Source organism: Ambystoma mexicanum, chromosome 14, assembly GCF_040938575.1.
Source record: "Ambystoma mexicanum isolate Mex_15411 chromosome 14, UKY_AmexF1_1, whole genome shotgun sequence".
In the NCBI taxonomy this organism is placed as follows: Eukaryota; Metazoa; Chordata; class Amphibia; order Caudata; family Ambystomatidae; genus Ambystoma; species Ambystoma mexicanum.
In genome coordinates, this window is record NC_090940.1 from 165,249,587 (window position 1) to 165,270,951 (window position 21,365).

The following is a 21,365-nucleotide window of genomic DNA, read 5'->3' on the forward strand; positions in this document are numbered from 1 at the left end:
AAGATACTTAAGCAGCCAGGACAAAGTGTGACCGATTCTTCTCGGCACAGCATTTACATTGTCTGCGCTCGCTCCCCTCCCTACCGCAAATTCGATCAGACGTTGACCACAAGTAGTTGCGTAGGTAGCCATTACAGGTGGCTATGGGGGTTTGGGTCTATTTGACGTAATCACATTTGATCGAATTTATGTGAACTTTTTTCGGTCTAAAATGTGGGGGGAGACCTCCGCAAACTCCCCACTTCCTCTCAACCTAATCTATACCCTTGCCCTCCCCCATATATATATTTAATTACATTTGATGGAAAGAAAGATAAAACAATTCGATCAAATGTTTTAGGTCAAATGTTTATAGGTCAATTATGCTAATACCGCTATGGGAAAGGTAGTAGTCTTATAGAATAGGTGGTAGCCTTCACTATAGTAGAGGTGGTTACTCAGAAAATGTATATTAGGGCAACAGATTTGCCTGTCTCTGGGGTGGCCTGACTCGCATTGCCAATAGGACTGTGCGACGAAGGGTAGTACTGAATGAAGAATATCGGGAGGCAATCCCAGCATTCCTAATGAACCACATCGATCATCGGCAACACGCTATTCATGATGGTTGAGCGAGCATGATAGTGTCATGGGCAGATTAATGAATGTGCTTCCATAGGAGTGCCCTGCCTTGGCACCACAAGTGTTTCAGAGCTACAGTCTCCATTTAAGGAAGTATCAGAAGGATAGCTCAGGAGCAACGCAATCGCCTTGGAAGCAAGACGTCGCGGAGCAACACAGGTTCGATCCCCGGGTCTGTGCTTAGAAGGAACCTCTGGGAAATAAGCGTGTTATAAGTAACCAATTATAATAATATAACATCCAACAGAGGGGCTGAGCAGAAGGGAACAGTTTACCCTCTGCAGATGGTTTGGCCCATAGCTCCTATCAGATAATTCTGGCCTGTACACCAAAGGCGAGGAGTCACGGGTACCATAGGCTGACTCATCTGGAGAGCTATAGATTGCCTATCCCCAATAGCACTCAGAATAACACTTCTTGCATTCCTGCTTGAGTGAGCGTGTGTCAGGACTGGTTGGGTTAGTAACAGGAAGAGTAACAGGATTAACATTGTGCTTTCAGAGCTGGCTGGGTTAGTTGTGTTTTCAGAGCTGGCTGGGTTAGTAACAGGAAGAGTTTGTACATAGAATTAACATTGTGCTTGCCCAAGTCAAGATGGAGAGAAAGAAACTTAATCTGATTGGTTAAAGGAACAATGATATGTTTGGTTTGCCTGATTGGTGGAAAGGACAATGGGTTTGATTCTTGGGAGGTGAGCAAGATTCTAAACTGCCTTTCATCCATAGAAATTCAGTGGCCAGTTGTACATTAGTTAAGCTCCTAAAGGAAGGCCCTTTCAGAGTTCAGAAACTCTACCAAAGAAGTAAGAATATCGTTTGCTGATCCAGTATGAACAAGAAGACATCAGGTGGGATACCAAAGAAGTAAGAATATCGTTTGCTGATCCAGTATGAACAAGAAGACATCAGGTGGGATCGTTCTTTTAAAGATTTTAAGATTTTCACAGTGAACTTTCATTTTCTTTTATAACAAAACTTAAAGAGTTAACAAGTTTCAAAATTATTTGAGAAAAGAGACATTTACAGTTAAGTTACTATAAGGAAACAAGCTTGAAGATTGTGCGTTGAAGTTTAAAGTTTATTAACTGCGTGTAATGTACTTCAAGACTGTTTAATGCGTGCGCAAGCTCGCGTGTCGTCGTTTACGTGTTTTTGGAAGCGCGCGGGTATTCAGAGCGATAGAGCGCATGTCCAAATGAATTGCGCGAGTGAATTTTAGCGCGTGTACATTTTTAACGTGAAAGACGTTTCATAAGAAACGCGTGTTGGGTTGCGATAGAGCGCGAGTCCATTTTAATTAAGCGTGAGTTGTTTTTAACACGTGAACTATTTTACGTGAATTACGTTTCGTTTCTCCGCGTGTGTTCGGTAGCGATAGAGCGCAAGTCCATTTTAACTAGCGCGTGTTATTTTTATCGCGTTTACGTATTTTTTCACACGTGCGTGTTTTGTTAAGAATCGCGTGTGTATTTTATACGCGAGGACAATTCTTCACGTCTTCTGATTTCACGTGTTTAACGCACACGCGTATCAAGAAAGAAACTATACGTTTTTATGTGTAAATAAGGAAACAATTCACACGCAGAAGGGAAGCAGCATTCCAGAAAGTTAAAGAGAATCTATTTAATGTAATTTATGCAAATGGAATTCAATACTTCAGAGAAAGACTGCATTTTATAAAAGCATTAAAAACTACATAGAGTGAAAAGAACTTTAAAGCAAGAAGAATATCTAAGTCTGTAAGGTGTTTGCAAGGGCCATCACTTTAGGATTCTAAAGAGACTTGAGTGGCTTGAACTATATGCACTAAACAAGTTATTATTTACAAGATATTCCACACAGATTATTAGCCTCTAAGTCTTTTACTGAGGTTTAAGAGGTAAAGAGTTTAGAGTTGTTTTAGAATAATTTTAGAAAAGAAGTTTATATTATCATATAAGTAACCAGGTGTATTTGTTTACCACAGATACCAGAGCCTACCAGAAGGTTGCAGGGCTGCAGTGTCTCCGTTGTTATTTTCTCCAAATTCCCCTTTCTCTTTCTTGGGGTTTTCAGCTCAGCTTATACTTAAGGGTTGAGAGGTGAACTCCTGGTGAGGGTCTGTGGGGCCAGCATCAGCTCCTGTGGAATTCAGTCAAGCCGGACCCTGACAGGATGAAAGGCCCACGATAATTTTTTCCACCTGAGCTGATATGGATCCCACAGAAGCACTAGCAAGTTCCATAAGGGACATGTTTTCAGAGTTAAGGAAGGAAATGAGGGCTGTGCGAAAAGAAAACCAGGAATTACAAGTCAAGTTTGAAGAGTTAAACTCTAAGGTTACCCGTAAGGGTGAGGACATTTCTTTGGAGTCAAGAGATTCAGAGGATCCTAGTAGAGAATTACCAGTGTTAATTAGAGAGGATTTGGGTGAAGGAACGAGTTCTCAGGGAAGAAGTAGGGGAAGTTTGAATATACCTATAGGTCCAGTCCCCTTAGCACCTCCAGAACGTTTTGGGGGAGATGCCAAGAAATGCCAGATTTTCCTTACACAGTGTAAACTTCATATCCTTTGTAGACCTGAAGCTTTTAATACAGATGCTACTAAAATAGTGAGGCGGCAACTTGGTCAGTATTATTAGTTGGTCAAGAGAATCCTATACTAAAGAACTTGTTAGCCTTCAAGTTAGAATTTAAAAAGATGTTTGACAGACGCCAATTATCTCAAGAAGTTGATGGAGAACTATTAGAGTTAAAACAGGGAACCACAGATTTAGTGTCTCACATCACACAGTTCAGATCTTTAGTATTAGATAGCAATTGGCCAGAAGAGAAGCAATCCTCTTTGTTCTATAGAGGCTTGAAGGAGGAGTTGAAAGATGCCTTATCTACAATTGTTAATAGACCCACTTCATGTGAAGATTTAATTAATCTAGTCATACAAATTGACTATAGATTAGGGGAACGCAAGGCTGAGCGTAGAAGAGGAGGAGTTGACCAACCCAGAGTTTTCCCTAGAGTTGATAAAGGAAGATTCGAATTTGTAAATAAAGAATTGAGAACTGGGAATGCAGAGAGAGTGAATAAAGTGAGAGGTCCTTTAACTAAGGATGAGAAGGATAGGCGAAGACAGAATAATTTATGTTTATATTGTGGGAAATCAGGACATTTTGTTGGAAATTGCCCTTGGTGTCCAAAAACTTCTTCATCTACTAACAGCTCCAGAAATCAACAAGTGGCAAATACAATCCAAGCAGCGGTACCACATATTACATTGAATGTATCCTTGTATATTAAAGAGGAATTAAAGGGAAGTGGTCCAGTAGTAATAGATTCTGGAGCCACTGGTAACTTCATGGATTGGAATGTGGTTAAAGATATGAATGTGCCTTACACTGTAAAAAATATACCAGAGTATGTGAGAGCGTTGGATGGGTCTCAACTGACATCAGGTTTAATTACACACGAAACAATCCCATTGGAAATGGAAATTGGAGGACACTGGGAGGAAATTGTGTTTGAATTAATTGACACTCCACAGTTGAAAATAATTTGGAAATGCCTTGGTTGACGTATCATAACCCCCAGATTGATTGGGGAAGAAGAGTGGTGAAATTGGATTCTGCTTTTTGTGTTACAAATTGTTGTAAAGAAGTAGTTCAGTAAAATGTTTCTAGTAGTAATTGTTCAGAAGTAGTGGAAGGTTTTGTGAACTTGGGAACCATAGTACATTCTATAAGGGCTGTAATTGGAGAATTACCAAAGTGTTACCATGATTTCAATGATGTGTTTAGTGAAAAGGAAGCTAATGAATTACCTCCTCATAGAGAGTATGACTGTAAAGTTGATTTAGAACCAGGGGCCCACATTCCTTGCAGTCGCATCTATGCCTTAACAGAAAAAGAGAATCAACATTTGAAAGATTACATCCAAGAAAATCTGAATAAGGGGTTCATCAGGCACTCTCAATCGCCAGCAGCTTCTCCACTATTTTTTGTTCCCAAAAAGGAAGGCATTTTGTGGACATGCATAGATTATAGGGCATTGAATAAGATAACAATTAAAAACAGATATCCTCTGCCCTTAATATCAGTAATGTTAGACCAGATTCAAGGAGCCTCAGTATTTACCAAACTAGATCTTCGTGGTGCATATCATTTGGTGCGGGTACGTCAAGGTGATGAATGGAAAACGGCATTTAGAACAAAATTTGGTCTTTTTGAATATCAAGTAATGCCATTCGGATTGTGTAACGCTCCCGCGGCCTTTCAATTTTTTATAAATGAGGTATTGAGAGATTTTATTGACATCTTTGTAGTAGTATACATAGATGACATTCTCATTTACTCTAAGGATCTACTGCAACATGAAGAACATGTAAAGAAAGTGTTACAGCGACTAAGGGAGAATAAACTATTTGCTTAATTAGAAAAGAGCCAATTTCATACCATGGAAGTGGAATTCTTAGGTTTTATGATTTCTCCCAAAGGTTTGGAAATGGATATGAAGAAAATTAAAGCAGTTGAACAGTGGCCAACTCCAACTTGTGTTAAAGATATCCAAAGCTTCCTGGGTTTTTACAGGAGATTCATTAAAAATTTCTCTCAAACTGTTTCTCCTATCACCAAATTATTGAATAAAGGAATGAAATTTGAGTGGAAAGATGAAGCGGATCAAGCTTTCAAAAAATTGAAGAACTGTTTTACATCTGGACCGATCTTATTACACCCAGATCCTTCACAACCATTTTTTGTGGAGGCAGATGCTTCTAATGTTGCAATTGGAGCTGTGCTTTCTCAACGGCATCCTGAAACTGGACAGTTGCATCCTGTGGCCTATCTATCTAAGAAATTGCTTCCAGCAGAAGTGAACTACACGATTACTGACAAAGAACTCCTGGCAATCAAGAAGGCATTTCAGGAATGGAGGCATTATCTGTTAGGCGCAAGATTCACAGTAACCGTTTTAACCGATCATAGAAATCTTCTGTTTTTGAAATCAGCTCGAACACTATCACCTCGACAACTTAGGTGGTCACTCTTCTTTTCAGAATACGATTTTGTGATAACATTCAAGCCTGGGCGGTTAAACGGTAAAGCGGATGCTTTATCGCGACAAGGTTCTTTGGAAGAAGTTGAAAATCAATTATTACCAGAACCAGTGATTGCAGAAGATAGATTTATTCTAAGTACTACAAAGGAAGAGAATCTACTTCTTAAGAAAATTCAAAAGGAATTACCAGAAGAGGCGATTCAATCTTGGTTAGCGGAGGATTCTGGAAGACATTTAATTGAAGGATTTCCATGTGTCCATTCTAAAATTTACCTTCCAAGTAAGGAACTGCAAAAGGAAATTATGCAAGAATGTCATGAATCAAAGTTGGTGGGTCACCCTGGAATCCGTAAGACAATTGAACTGGTTGAAAGGATGTTCTGGTGGAAAGAAATGAAAAAAGATATTGAAGACTATGTGAAAACATGTGAAGTCTGTGCTCGAGTGAAGTCAGGAGGAGGAAAACTATCTGGGTTACTAAATCCGTTACCAGTACCCCCTAGTCCTTGGTTTACAATCTCTATGGATTATATTGTTGATCTTCCTAAAGATCAAAGTTACACTACAGTATTAGTAGTTGTGGATTTACTAACTAAAGCTCGGCATTTCATTCCCATGAAAGGAGAGGCTTCTGCAAGGAATCTGGCAAAAAGTTTTTTGCAAGAAGTGGTACAATTGCATGGTCTACCAACACAAATTGTATCAGATCGGGGGTCTCAGTTCATTTCTAAGTTTTGGCGAGCCTTCTGTACAGAGTTGGGAATTGAGGTAAAGCTTTCTTCAGGTTATCATCCACAGACCAACGGCCAAACAGAGCGAGTAAATCAGGAGTTGGAAAAATATATTAGAGCTTTTTGGCAAGAAAGAGGAAGTTGGGTAGATCTTCTTTGGCTAGCAGAGTTTAGCTATAACAATTCTGTCAAGGATTCTACTAAGTATTCTCCATTTTTTAGCAATTATGGTTTCCATCCACGATTTTTGAAAGAAGTGTTGCCATCTGAGTATTCCAATCCAGAGGTTGAGCAGCGATTGACTTGTATTAGAGATGGTTTAGTGAAAGCTAAAGAAACTTTAGAGAAAAGTAAATTAAGATTTGAGACATTTGCTGATAGAAAACGTCGAAAAGCACCACATTATCAGGTGGGTCAAAAAGTTTGGTTGTCCACAAAAAAACTACGTTTAAAGGGAAGAACTAAATTTAGTCCAAGATTTATTGGTCCATTTGAAATAGAAAGAATAATAAATCCCGTAGCAATCAGACTGAAATTACCCGCAAGTATCAAAAGTCACCCTACATTTCATGTCAGCTTAGTGAAATCTTGTGTGTCAGGAACTAGATTGGGAAAACCACCACCAGCAGTTTACACAGAGGAAAATGACGAAGAGTTTGAAGTTAAGAAAATCTTAGATTCCAGGATTGTTAGAGGTACCTTGTAGTATCTTATTGACTGGAAGGGATACGGGCCTGAGGAAAGATCTTGGGAGGATCAAACAGATGTACATGCCCCTCAATTGATAAGACAGTTTCACAAAAAGTTCCCTGCTAAGCCAGGCCCTCGGACAGGGCTTTGAAGAGGGGGGTACTGTCAGGACTGGTTGGGTTAGTAACAGGAAGAGTAACAGGATTAACATTGTCCTTTCAGAGCTGGCTGGGTTAGTTGTGTTTTCAGAGCTGGCTGGGTTAGTAACAGGAAGAGTTTGTACATAGAATTAACATTGTGCTTGCCCAAGTCAAGATGGAGAGAAAGAAACTTAATCTGATTGGTTAAAGGAACAATGATATGTTTGGTTTGCCTGATTGGTGGAAAGGACAATGGGTTTGATTCTTGGGAGGTGAGCAAGATTCTAAACTGCCTTTCATCCATAGAAATTCAGTGGCTGGTTGTACATTAGTTAAGCTCCTTAAGTAAGGCCCTTTCAGAGTTCAGAAAATCTACCAAAGAAGTAAGAACATCGTTTGCTGATCCAGTATGAACAAGAAGACATCAGGTGGGATACCAAAGAAGTAAGAATATTGTTTGCTGATCCAGTATGAACAAGAAGACATCAGGTGGGATTGTTCTTTTAAAGATTTTAAGATTTTCATAGTGAACTTTCATTTTCTTTTATAAGAAAACTTAAAGAGTTAACAAGTTTCAAAATTATTTGAGAAAAGAGACATTTACAGTTAAGTTACTATAAGGAAACAAGCTTGAAGATTGTGCGTTGAAGTTTAAAGTTTATTAACTGCGTGTAATGTACTTGTCATGCCTGCGCCATGGGCGCATCCATTTACGCTCAATATGGACTATTTGTTTATCATTTATTTGCAACAGACTCTTGGATCCATCTATATTTACTTTGGGAACTTTATTATTTTTCCCACAAACTACGTATACCACAATGCACCTGGCTACAAGCATCGATTCCTGGCTGTTCCTATGGGTTATCAAAGGAACTACACCCCCCAGAAGCCCAAGGGACTTGCCCTGCTTCCACCAGCCCAGGAACAGAAAGGGAGGTGGCCGATTGCCTGCAGGTGTGCTTAGCCAGGTGCAACCAATTAGCCTGCCTCTGTGCTGGGCTAGGCAGTATAAAGGCTGCTGCCTGCAGTGGCTCAGCCTCTTGCATCTGAGAGTCCTTCCTCCACCTTTCGCGTCTTCCTACGGATCCTGTATGCTGTTTACCTTCACTCCTACTTGGACCCTGCCTTGTTGCTTGCTACACCCTGCTGCCTACAGCCCTAGCCTTCTGGGCTCCCTGCCTCAGTCCAGCTCCTCTGGGCTTCCTGCCTTGCAGCCTGTTACACTTCGCTGCCTACAGCCATAGCCTTCTGGGCTCCCTGCCTCAGTCCAGCTCCTCTGGGCTTCCTGCCTTGCAGCCTGTTACACTTCGCTGCCTACAGCCATAGCCTTCTGGGCTCCCTGCCTCAGTCCAGCTCCTCTGGGCTTCCTGCCTTGCAGCCTGTTACACTTTGCTGCCTTCCAGCCTCTGCCCTTGCCCTGCCGGGCTCTCCACATTGCAGCCGATCACGCTCTGCTGCCTTCCAGCCTCCGCCCTTGCCCTGCCGGGCTCTCCACATTGCAGCCGATCACGCTCTGCTGCCTTCCAGCCTTCAGCCCTTGTCTTCTGGGCTCCCTGCTCTGCAGCCTGCCTCACTCCGGCTGCCTTAGCCCTTGTCCTCTGGGCTCCCTGCTCTACAGCCTACCTCACTCTGACTACCTACAGCCCTTGTCCTCTGGGCCTTCCTACTTTGCAGCTTATCACGCTCCGCTGCCTACTACCTACCTTCTCCGCTGGGTGCTCGGCCTAGCAGCCCTCTACAGTCCTCTGCTACCTTCTACGTTCAGCGGCCCTGTCCCTCAGGGTTCACTCCTTACTGCCCGGCCCTTTTGGGATCCTTGCCGTGCAGTCTGCTTTACTCTGCTGCCCTAAGCCCTTTTCCTTTGGGCTTTCTACCTTACAGTCCAACTCCTGTGGGCTTACCCATTGCTTTCCTGCTTCTCTGAGCTCTCAACCTTGTTCCTTACTGTCCTCTGCAATCCTATCCTGTTACACGACTTTCCCTTCATTTCCTTCTGCTAGTTTGCTATCACCTTCTTTCCTGGATTTGTCTGTAGTATCTTCTCTTGTACTGTTTGTAGACCCTTTTGTACAGAGCTTGTCTGTTGGTTCCCATCAGTCAACCTCTGCCCCTTACCTTGTATCGTTTCTACATTACAGACACCCATAGCTGCTGTTCCAAGTCATGAGCAAACAGCGTGGGCCTCTGTTATAGCAAACTGTGCAGAAGGCTAGAGTATTTCCAAGGTTCGTGGAATACTCTTTTCCTATATCTGCATACACCCCAAGAGGGTATTCATTCTGTATCTTTTCCCTTGCTACTCTTGCCCACTCTTCGTTCTCTTTCCTTTCCGCTGTGTGTGTTCTTATCTGTCCACTTTATTTGGCACAACCACCCAAACCCTTTCTGGGTGTCCTGTGCCACTCTTAATAGAGTGCCATCCTTGACAGAATGCAAGAGCAAAACATTTCTTGTTCCATAGGCCGGAAAGGCACACACAGAACAAAGATGCTTTCCTTTCGGGTTAAGAAACCTTTGCATAAACCTATGGTTTCCCTAAAGACAGCAAACAAGAACCTTAGTCTAAAGGACAGTCTCGCCTTAGTAAACCAAGATTTACAAGCACGGTACTATACTCACTGGCTAGCTGACCCTTCTTCCATGTACAATTATTATGACATTTGCGACTATGACCCGCAGTCCTTATCTGTTGCAGAGCTACAGCAAGATAATGAATTCTTACGGATCTTGTTAAACCAAACAGTGAAAAACACTCCTGCATCTTCTGACAAGCCTTCTAACACCGCAACAGACAAGGATATAGCTCTCATTGTGGGAGTCTCTAACCCAGAATACGCTGTTGCCAGAGTGATATGCGCAAGATCAGCTTGGCAAGCTCCCCAGAATGCTGGAAACCTTTATTTGACAGGACAAGGCAGTCATTATCCTGAGGTTTGTGCATCTGGTCCTGGGTACAAAAGACCTATACTAACCATCGGTTATCTTAATGCTTCCACAGTATCTACTAACCACAATAACCCTAAGGTCAGTCTTCCCATTGCTACAACCGAATTTTCTGCCACACCAGCTTCTGAAGCTTTAGATCAAGCTAATGGTACTTACCTGCTACACGAACAACTCCTACGCCTTAAAAGAAAGACCGAAGACCTCTATGATGACTTTGTTTATTTGTATTATAAGAATCTTATGAAGGGACACAAGTCACCAGACCATCTGACCCTATGTCCAACACCTGACATCTTATCTTTAGAGATCAACATGATAAGGCCTGGAATTGCCACGCGGAAAAGTATACAGACTTATACCAAGCAGATGGAAGACCTAAATATAGCATATGTATCCCTTCTAAAGACTGACACAGCTCTTTCACCTTCCAGCCACAGAAACTCAGGTTGTTGTACTGACAGAAAAGAATTAACTCCTCTGGTGGGTCAAATCACTCACACAGCCATTACACCACAAAACAAGGGTGGTCTTCTGATTGGAAATCCCTCTGAGTCAAAGGATGGTTCCGCCCTCACCCTTGCCTATTGTCCAGTACTCACACTTACAACCTCTTCTGAAATGACAACGGCAGCTGAAGAGACTGGCGCAATTCACACCGAGCATGCTGAGTTGGCAAGCGGGGCTTGCCAAAGTGTGGCTGTGCTATCAGATAACACTCTTGAGCAATCAACATCTTCAGTTTCTTCGATACCCCCTGAATCGCCAGTGGTTGTGGTACCTGATCTACCAGTAGTAGCAACCCCTGAACTGTCTGTAGCTGCTACAGCACCCGACTTTCCAACTGCAATTCATGATCTTCCTGCTGCTGTGGTTCCTAAACTCCCTGCCACATTTGAGACTCCTCAAGTCCCTGCTGCAAATCTTGAAGTTGCTATAGCTACTGTGATTCCTGAAGCTACCGCTAATTCTGATGCTCCCGATGCCCAGATTTCTACTTCCTTCGCAGCGGTGCTCGCTGCAGCAGAATCCTCTGCTACACAACCTGATCCCTCAGCACCTTCTCTTCCTGATCCTACATCCGCCATGCTAACTGTTGCAAAGTCAGCGAAGGGTTTCCCTGTTAAGACTACTGCTCCAGTTGTTCCTGCTGGTGTATCTGTAGCACTAAGACTGCCAGACTCTACTCTACCAGTCTCAGGTGCGTTCCAAGCCGCTGGTTCTCTCATGACACCCACACACCCAGTTGCTACAGCCTTGATACTCTCTACAGCCATTCAAGATCTCACTGCTGCTGTAACCTCTGAACTGTCTACTAATCATGGGAAAACCGCCGCTGTGACTCCTGAACTCTCTGCGGCTAACCCTAACGTTGTCATTGCTGCTCTGGATGTCTTGGAAAACCTTCCTAAAGCTACCAACTCTGCTGTACCTATGGCTCCACTTTCCAGCACCATACGGTTGCCCGTCAAAGCAAAATCTATCAGGGAGCCTGCAGCAGTTTTTCGCAGTTCCTCTCTTCATGCACACACAGTTGGGGTCTGTGTTCCAAAGACTTCGTCTATTCTGATTTCTACATCACAAGTTCAGAACATTGGTACTATCTCCGTCGTTCAAAACTCTCACCTTGCAACCCGTTTCTGGTGCTTCATGATGTGCCTTTTTGGATTAAGACTCTTGTACGGTGTGACAGACATTCTTCCTATAGGTCGGTCTTCAGGGAGCCCGGAGAGGGGCCTGGAGAGGGGCATACTGTCATGCCTGCGCCATGGGCGCATCCATTTACGCTCAATATGGACTATTTGTTTATCATTTATTTGCAACAGACTCTTGGATCCATCTATATTTACTTTGGGAACTTTATTATTTTTCCCACAAACTACGTATACCACAATGCACCTGGCTACAAGCATCGATTCCTGGCTGTTTCTATGGGTTATCAAAGGAACTACACCCCCCAGAAGCCCACGGGACTTGCCCTGCTTCCACCAGCCCAGGAACAGAAAGGGAGGTGGCCGATTGCCTGCAGGTGTGCTTAGCCAGGTGCAACCAATTAGCCTGCCTCTGTGCTGGGCTAGGCAGTATAAAGGCTGCTGCCTGCAGTGGCTCAGCCTCTTGCATCTGAGAGTCCTTCCTCCACCTTTCGCGTCTTCCTACGGATCCTGTATGCTGTTTACCTTCACTCCTACTTGGACCCTGCCTTGTTGCTTGCTACACCCTGCTGCCTACAGCCCTAGCCTTCTGGGCTCCCTGCCTCAGTCCAGCTCCTCTGGGCTTCCTGCCCTGCAGCCTGTTACACTTCGCTGCCTACAGCCATAGCCTTCTGGGCTCCCTGCCTCAGTCCAGCTCCTCTGGGCTTCCTGCCTTGCAGCCTGTTACACTTCGCTGCCTACAGCCATAGCCTTCTGGGCTCTCTGCCTCAGTCCAGCTCCTCTGGGCTTCCTGCCTTGCAGCCTGTTACACTTTGCTGCCTTCCAGCCTCCACCCTTGCCCTGCCGGGCTCTCCACATTGCAGCCGATCACGCTCTGCTGCCTTCCAGCCTCCGCCCTTGCCCTGCCGGGCTCTCCACATTGCAGCCGATCACGCTCTGCTGCCTTCCAGCCTCCGCCCTTGCCCTGCCGGGCTCTCCACATTGCAGCCGATCACGCTCTGCTGCCTTCCAGCCTCCGCCCTTGCCCTGCCGGGCTCTCCACATTGCAGCCAATCACGCTCTGCTGCCTTCCAGCCTCCGCCCTTGCCCTGCCGGGCTCTCCACATTGCAGCCAATCACGCTCTGCTGCCTTCCAGCCTCCGCCCTTGCCCTGCCGGGCTCTCCACATTGCAGCTGATCACGCTCTGCTGCCTTCCAGCCTTCAGCCCTTGTCTTCTGGGCTCCCTGCTCTGCAGCCTGCCTCACTCCGGCTGCCTTAGCCCTTGTCCTCTGGGCTCCCTGCTCTACAGCCTACCTCACTCTGACTACCTACAGCCCTTGTCCTCTGGGCCTTCCTACTTTGCAGCTTATCACGCTCCGCTGCCTACCTACCTTTTCCGCTGGGTGCTCGGCCTAGCAGCCCTCTACAGTCCTCTGCTACCTTCTACGTTCAGCGGCCCTGTCCCTCAGGGTTCACTCCTTACTGCCCGGCCCTTTTGGGATCCTTGCCGTGCAGTCTGCTTTACTCTGCTGCCCTAAGCCCTTTTCCTTTGGGCTTTCTACCTTACAGTCCAACTCCTGTGGGCTTACTCATTGCTTTCCTGCTCCTCTGAGCTCTCAACCTTGTTCCTTACTGTCCTCTGCAATCCTATCCTGTTACACGACTTTCCCTTCATTTCCTTCTGCTAGTTTGCTATCACCTTCTTTCCTGGATTTGTCTGTAGTATCTTCTCTTGTACTGTTTGTAGACCCTTTTGTACAGAGCTTGTCTGTTGGTTCCCATCAGTCAACCTCTGCCCCTTCCCTTGTCTCGTTTCTACATTACAGACACCCATAGCTGCTGTTCCAAGTCATGAGCAAACAGTGTGGGCCTCTGTTATAGCAAACTGTGCAGAAGGCTAGAGTATTTCCAAGGTTCGTGGAATACTCTTTTCCTATATCTGCATACACCCCAAGAGGGTATTCATTCTGTATCTTTTCCCTTGCTACTCTTGCCCACTCTTCGTTCTCTTTCCTTTCCGCTGTGTGTGTTCTTATCTGTCCACTTTATTTGGCACAACCACCCAAACCCTTTCTGGGTGTCCTGTGCCACTCTTAATAGAGTGCCATCCTTGACAGTACTTCAAGACTGTTTAATGTGTGCGCGAGCTCGCGTGTCGTCTTTTACGTTTTTTTGGAAGCGCACGGGTATTCAGAGCGATAGAGCGCGTGCCCAAATGAATTGCACGAGTGAATTTTAACACGTGTACATTTTTAACATGAAAGACGTTTCATAAGAAAACGCGTGTTGGGTTGCGATAGAGCGCAAGTCCATTTTAATTAAGCGCAAGTTGTTTTTAACGCGTTATCTATTTTACGTGAATTAGATTTCGTTTATCCGCGTGTGTTCGGTAGCGATAGAGCGCGAGTCCATTTTAACTAGCGCGTGTTATTTTTATCACGTTTACGTATTTTTTCACACATGCGTGTTTTGTTAAGAATCGCCTGTGTATTTTAAATGCGAGGACAATTCTTCACGTCTTCTGATTTCACGTGTTTAACGCACACGCGTATCAAGAAAGAAACTATACGTTTTTATGTGTAAATAAGGAAACAATTCACACGCAGAAGGGAAGCAGCATTCCAGAAAGTTAAAGAGAATCTATTTAATGTAATTTATGCAAATGGAATTCAATACTTCAGAGAAAGACTGCATTTTATAAAAGCATTAAAAACTACATAGAGTGAAAAGAACTTTAAAGCAAGAAGAATATCTAAGTCTGTAAGGTGTTTGCAAGGGCCATCACTTTAGGATTCTAAAGAGACTTGAGTGGCTTGAACTATATGCACTAAACAAGATATTATTTACAAGATATTCCACACAAATTATTAGCCTCTAAGTCTTTTACTGAGGTTTAAGAGGTAAAGAGTTTAGAGTTGTTTTAGAATAATTTTAGAAAATAAGTTTATATTATCATATAGGTAACCAGGTTAATTTTTTTACTACAGATACCAGAGCCTACCAGAAGGTTGCAGGGCTGCAGTGTCTCGGTTGTTGTTTTCTCCAAATTCCCCTTTCCCTTTCTTGGGGTTTTCAGCTCAGCTTATACTTAAGGGTTGAGAGGTGAACTCCTGGTGAGGGTCTGTGGGGCCAGCATCAGCTCCTGTGGAATTCAGTCAAGCCGGACCCTGACAGCGTGCAATGCTGGCAAGAAAGAAGCGTGTCGCCCTATTAGAGGGAAGTACCCTACTTTAAAGTGAAGTCGGCTACGATAAAGGCGGCTTCATTACCACAAGCGGTTGGATCGATACTATTGTATGGGGCACGGCACCTTAGGACTAAGGATATTAATGAATTTCCCTGCTTTTGAAAGGGTATTTTAACGCTGGAATGATTTTAGGGATATTGATAATGACATGTTCATATGTTGTCTTTCACTCAGTGCACCGTGGCATTGAGGTTAAGACAGGTTTTATGAATTGGATTGGCTTTCATTTTAATACAGATTGATTTTCACCTGGTTGGCATTTTGGGAGAAGAAAGCCCAGCAAAAAACAAGGTTAGAGTTTACTGATTGAAATGACATCTGTTGAAGATGATTATGATGTTTTTAATATGTCATTTCTTTTTTCTTTTGTATCTTTTTTTGATACCATGTTAAACGTTATTTTATAACTAAATAAAAATAATATAAGAAATACAAATAAAAATACATGTAGATTTATAGCAATATACAATCCCTCTTGTTTCAGAAATGGAATTTGATCCCATCCTATGGTAAAGCATCCAAAGACCCTTGCACTCTACTTCATGGTGCCGGCAGCTTTACCTTCTCGCTCATCCGGTCTGAGATGTCATTGATTTCCCTGATCAAGGCGTGGATCTGAAGGGCTTCTTCTAGTTTCCTTCGGTACTTGTTCAGGTTCCCATGGAAACTGCTCCACCTTCAGGAAGTAATGGAAGAGGCAGGCACGTTATAACACGGATTGCTCTGATCTAATGGGTAGCCGAGGCTTTTCACCTACAACACGCTATGGGTTTAAGAGCACCTTCAATAGACAATACCATTTAAAAAGATCAGGGCTTAAATGAGACAAAGACGGTCACAAGCATGACTATGGGGCGGAGTGAATATCACACTAGGAGACATGAGAGGCATTGCTGAGCACAACCTCACAATTAAACCACAGTAATGCTGCCTTTGTATTTACATGCAAAGATCAAACACAACATGTAATCCAGTGAGACTTAGAGTAAACTAATGTGGAACTAAGGCTTGCAAAAGGGAGCGTGCCACCATCAAATGTTTACTTGGTAACTCTTTACATAGCAGACAGTTGCTAAGACTGCAGAAGCTGGCTGACATGGGAATTCAGAATGCTGAGGTCTGGATCCATATGTGTCAATTACAGAAGTCTCCCTGCTCCCATCAGATCCGGAGCACCTGATATCCGGCGTAGTCTGAGGCGGGCTCGCTACTTGGACTCGCGGTTTAGCAGCCCTAAAGAGACCCCCTTTGCCTCTCAAGCTTCTGGCTGTTATGCTCTTTCCTTCTGATGCCATTTCTAAAGTCATCTTTGTAACCAGCCCTTGTATGCCCTTGTAAAGTGGGAAAAGTGAACAAAAGGCTCCCACCAATCCCCTCTCAACCCTGGCCTAGAGGATCACGGCCCAGACACCCGCCACGAGAGGAGTTTGCCCATCTACCAGACGACCAAATACCCTGGTACAGGAACATACGGATGTGCCCACCCGCCTGCCCACCCGCCTGCCCACCAGACTGCCCCGCACATGCCGACACCTGCGGCATGGATGGACTCGACTGAACCATCCAGCACCAAATCAACACATCATTAGAGATGCCATGACGACCTAGCCAACGGTCAGCACACCCGTGCAAACATACACACCGGACACTCCCACACCAATCCACACGAAGAACATACTCAGTGCTATGACGTAGGCGACCGACACACCCATGGACGTGCATCTTTATTATTTTCCACATAGGCTTTTTAAAATGCAGAAACGCAAGACGCACAATGAACTCATCTAAAAAGGCTTGCTCACGCTTCTTCTAAACCCATGTATCATAATGAGAAATATAACGAAGACACGATACTGGGGATAGAGCAATATGATACCATAACCTAAAGCGCTCTGCATCAAACGGTTCCACCTATGCACCAGGCCCAAGTAGGCCGCAAGCAAAAGCTTCCATGAACATTGAATGAGCAAGAGTTCGGTTGCTGACCCTGCAGAATGAGCCCAGCGAAAGCAGACAGTCAAGGGCACAACGTTGCAAACTCTCATACCGCAAGCCGACGCCAAGGTCACACCTGCAAGATAAGCCAAGCACACAGTGAAAAATGCAATATTAATTGTGCAGAATTCTGCCTCAACCACGGTCCCACCTCACGTGACCAAGCCGAACCTGATAGGGTGCCAAGCCCAGGAGGAAGAAGGCGCCTGGATCCCCCGTCTCAAGACACAGGCAGATACAATTAAGCGACTCAATGGACATCTGCAGCGGTGGGAGTAGTCGGCCTTCCTGCTTATGAATAAATCCTCACATTGTCTGCACATACCCATAGTGAAACATTGTTGCAAATGACAGGTGCACTGCGAGCTGGGAACAGCAATGGTTCCAGACTGGGGGGCTCGCGGGTGGACCAATCAGAACATGGGGCCCTTATCACTGACGCCATTAACATTGACCAATCCTCAGGGGTCTTCATGTAACAATTTTTATGTATCAAACTGAAGGGACAACCCAAGTATACCACCTGACTGACCCTTAACCAATAACAACGTTCTCTATACGTATGCTATACTAACCCTACCACTCGGGGAACCAATCCAGAGTGGCGATAGGTTTTTTGCTAACTTTCTCAGGTGACGCAAGTAGCGTGTCATACTAAGGTAAAAAGGGCCTGCGAGCCCCACGATGTTGAGAGAGTGTCAGGACGGACGCGTACGATCCTTGACCCATCCCTGCCGTTTTGTTTAATAAACAGCAGAATCACCTTGTTTCTTGCGTGTGTCTCATACTCTATCTCTTTTGGGATATACGGGAGGAGTTGGGGCCTCCCTGCCCGGAGGTCCGCGGACGGCCCAGCCTACCCCGGGCGAATTTCCCCCCGACACTTGTCAAACTCCAGGCCTCAAGGGCCAGATCCATGTTGGATTTTCAGGATACACCTCATTAGTATTCATGAGATAAATTTGCATTCAATGATTCTAAATGTAGGTAAATATTTTCTCATGAATATTCAGAAGGGATATCCGAAAACCCGTCAGGTTTCTGGCCCTCGAGGCCTTGAGTTGGACAACCCTGCCCTAGTCCCTTACTTGCTAATTTCTCACCTCCCTCTTTTTCACTCTCTTCTTCATTTCTTCCTCCTCCACTTCTTTTCTGGTCCCCACTCCTCTTCACCCTTCCTCTTTCCTTTGTGAACTTCAGCCCACACCTTCCAAGACTTTGGGCCTCATTCTAACAATTACGGAATGCGTTTAACGGCGCCGGTAATGGTGCCGGCGCGTTAAACGCATTCCGCACTATTACGAGGTTCCCTCATGGGACCCGATGTGGACGTCTGGTTCATCCAGACGTCCATAGCGGGTCCCGCGAGGGAACCAGGGAGCTAACAACGGGCCCTCTTGTAATGGGCCTGTTGTTAGCTCCATCCACATTCCCATTGAGCCCTATGGGGGCTCAATGGGAATGGGGAAGGTCCGGTCCGGGTTCCCTGAATGGGGAAATACCAGGCCCTCCATACTCGGAATGGCCCGGTATTTCCCCATTCAGGGAACCCGCACCCGGACACGGTTTTGGAGGCAGCCATGCCCTTATTGAGGGCATGGCTGCCTCCAAAGTCGTAATGAGGCCCTTTATCTCAAACTTCCTCCACTCCCTCCAACATGCCTCTCACTTCCTGCTCCCTCCCCTTTCACCAAGAGAAGGTGCATGCTAAGAGCTACTTGTCACATATGGAAATTAGAGTTTCCATTGGCTGGCACCATTCCAGCACTAGTATTGTGCACACGCTGGGTACAATTATCAAGAGCGGCACATTTGTTCCACTTACTACTATTGGGTGAACCACTCAATTTCCATAGGCCAAAGCAATTGCCTAAGGATAGGATTACCCTGTTGGCCATGACGCAAGTATGACAGATCAAACAGCATTGAAAAATTGATCTCACGTATTTACAAGTATTGCAACAATGTGGTATTGATAATGAATGTTGATCACATGCACACACTCCCAGAACCCCAAAGCAAGCATGCATAAGGTAAGTGGCTTACCTCTCATTCAGCTGCCGTCGACGCTGAAGTATCGTCTTTGCCTCCTCCTTGCTTTGTCTCTCAAGTTTGGTGGCGAGGGCATCGATGGCTCTTATGTGGGCATCATCCACCGTCACCTCCTGCAATCACAGGGTACAGGGCTGTGAGCTTCTGGGAAACTGGAGACTGTCGGCACCAAAATGCATCCACCAAGGAGGTTAGAAGGAGGCGAGCGTATCCGTCCTACCAAAGTCTCTTTATCAATGAATGATGTCTCCTTATTGATGTGTCCAATTCTGATCAGTGGTGGACTGACCTACAGGGAACCCTGGAGTTTTCCCGGTGGGCCTCAACACCAGGAGCCTCTATCATCATGAGTTCCCTGGATTTCTGCTCCCCTTATGCTCTTTCCCAGAGACCCCATGCCCTTCCTTCTATCTCAGCTCAGTCCAAGGGCCTCATTCCGAGTTTGGAGGTAGCCATGGCGCTATTAGCGCCATGGCTGCCTCCAAACCCGGGTCCGGTCTGGCAGAATGGGGACTTACCAGGTCATTCCGACCTTGGAGGACCCGGTAAGTCCCCATTCTGTAGAACATTCCCCATTCCCATTTGAGCCCCCATAGTGCTCAATGGGATTCGGGAAGGCGCTAATTACGGGCCCGCAAATAGCGGGCCCGTTATTAGCGCCCTGGTCCCTTAGCGGGACCCGCAAAGCATGTGTGCTCAGACCACACGTCCTTTGCGGTTCCCGCTAAGGGAACTCGGAATTGGGAGGTAAGGGTTTACCGGCACCGGTCTTCTTACCGGTGCCCGTAAACCCTTACCGCCAAACTCGGAATGAGGCCCCAAATATCTCTTTGAAACATGTTTCACTTCTTTATCTCTATATAGGGACAAATGTGCTTTAAAAGTCACTATTTGGTCCGATTTCTGTTGCGCGGAGAACCACGTCCCACTTAGAAACGCTGCATTGCTCGCTACATGCACTCCCACAGTGTAATAAGTGGCCACTAACATTTCAAAGGCCACTTTTGGTTCCCAGTCCATTCCTGCCTCTCATGATAATGTGAATTGATTAAGGCTAGCAACATTGCCACCCGTGCAGACTCTACACCGACTCACAATATTTGGTTCACTCTTCGTCAAGTCGATGAGCAAAAGCCGCTTATGCTCATTTCTTGCAGTGCACTTACTCGTTAGCACCCGGGAGATGGGTGCTAGCTAATCAGGAGGCTTGGAACGCATGCTTGAATGCTGGTGTAAGCCTGCGCTCCTTTCCCGCCTCCTGCGCCATTCCTCTGAGCCGCTGCGTAACTTCCCTGGGCCTTGGTATTGGGTTTGTATTTTTGTTTTTTATTGAATTTATAACACGCTTTCGCCAAAGCACCTTGACAAAAATAAAGGCAATGGTACAAAATTGTAGAGCAGGATTGACTAAAAACATAATTTGATTATGAGGGGGACAATGAGGACAGCAAGTGGGATGAGTGCGGAAAATATGATAGATGGGAGAACGAATAGTAAGAGGAAGAGAATTCTCATGAAGTGGAGCAAGAAGAGAAAAAGAGCGAGAGGAAGCACAAGGGGGTTCAGGGACATCTGGATGATGGGTAGATTGGGAGTGTGAAGGCCGAGTAGTCTAATAGAAAGATAAGAGAAGCCAGATAAGGTGGCGTAAGACCATGAAGACATTTAAACACAATGCAAAGAAAGGGAAACGTAAGACGGGATTCAAATGGTAAAATAGAAGCTGCAAGAAGAGAGGAACGGGGAGATAGACCAAAGAGTAGATGGATAGCAGAGTTATAAATAGAACTTAGGGGGTAGGACGAGATGCAGCGAGTCCAATCACGAGAGAACAATAGTCAATACGGGAGAAAATTAAGGCGGAGATAAGAAGTTTAGTGGTGTGAAAAGAAAGAAAAGGACGAGCACGACGAAGATTGAAGAGAAGAAACGGACAATTAAGGGCAGTAAGGGAAATGTGCAAGGACTAGGAAAGGGAAGAGTCAAAGAGAACGCGAGATTCCGAGCAGAGTAAGGAGGAGGAAAGAGGGGTGGGGAGAAGGGAGAGAAGAAGAGGACTTCTGTTTTAGATGGGTTAAGAGGAATTAAGTGAGAGTTCATCCAAGATTGGTTTGATGAAAGACAGGCAGGAACCTGAGAATGAAGAGCATCAGAGGAATCAGAGAGAGAGAAAACAGATTTTGGAGTCGTTGGCGTAGAAGTGACAGGACATGTTGAAAGGAGAGATGAGAGAGGAAAGAGGGATAGTACACAATGAAAACAAAAGAGGACCAATGACTGA

The 21,365-nt window shown here is 45.0% G+C and overlaps 1 protein-coding gene across 3 annotated transcripts in view; it reads right to left on the bottom strand.

Annotated features, from left to right (window-relative positions):
* SPTBN5 (spectrin beta, non-erythrocytic 5) overlaps positions 1-21,365 on the bottom strand; it is a 1,050,196-nt gene that overhangs the window by 327,270 nt on the left and 701,561 nt on the right. For all 3 annotated transcript variants that reach the window (XR_011283950.1, XM_069638812.1, XM_069638811.1), the window contains exons 37-38: positions 19,079-19,197; positions 15,599-15,713 (exon numbers count right to left, since the gene is read on the bottom strand). Coding sequence is in view for 2 of the 3 variants with exons in the window: in XM_069638812.1 (XP_069494913.1) it covers positions 15,599-15,713; positions 19,079-19,197 (234 nt within the window). In the remaining variant the exon portion in view is untranslated. The remainder of the gene's footprint in view (positions 1-15,598; positions 15,714-19,078; positions 19,198-21,365) is intronic.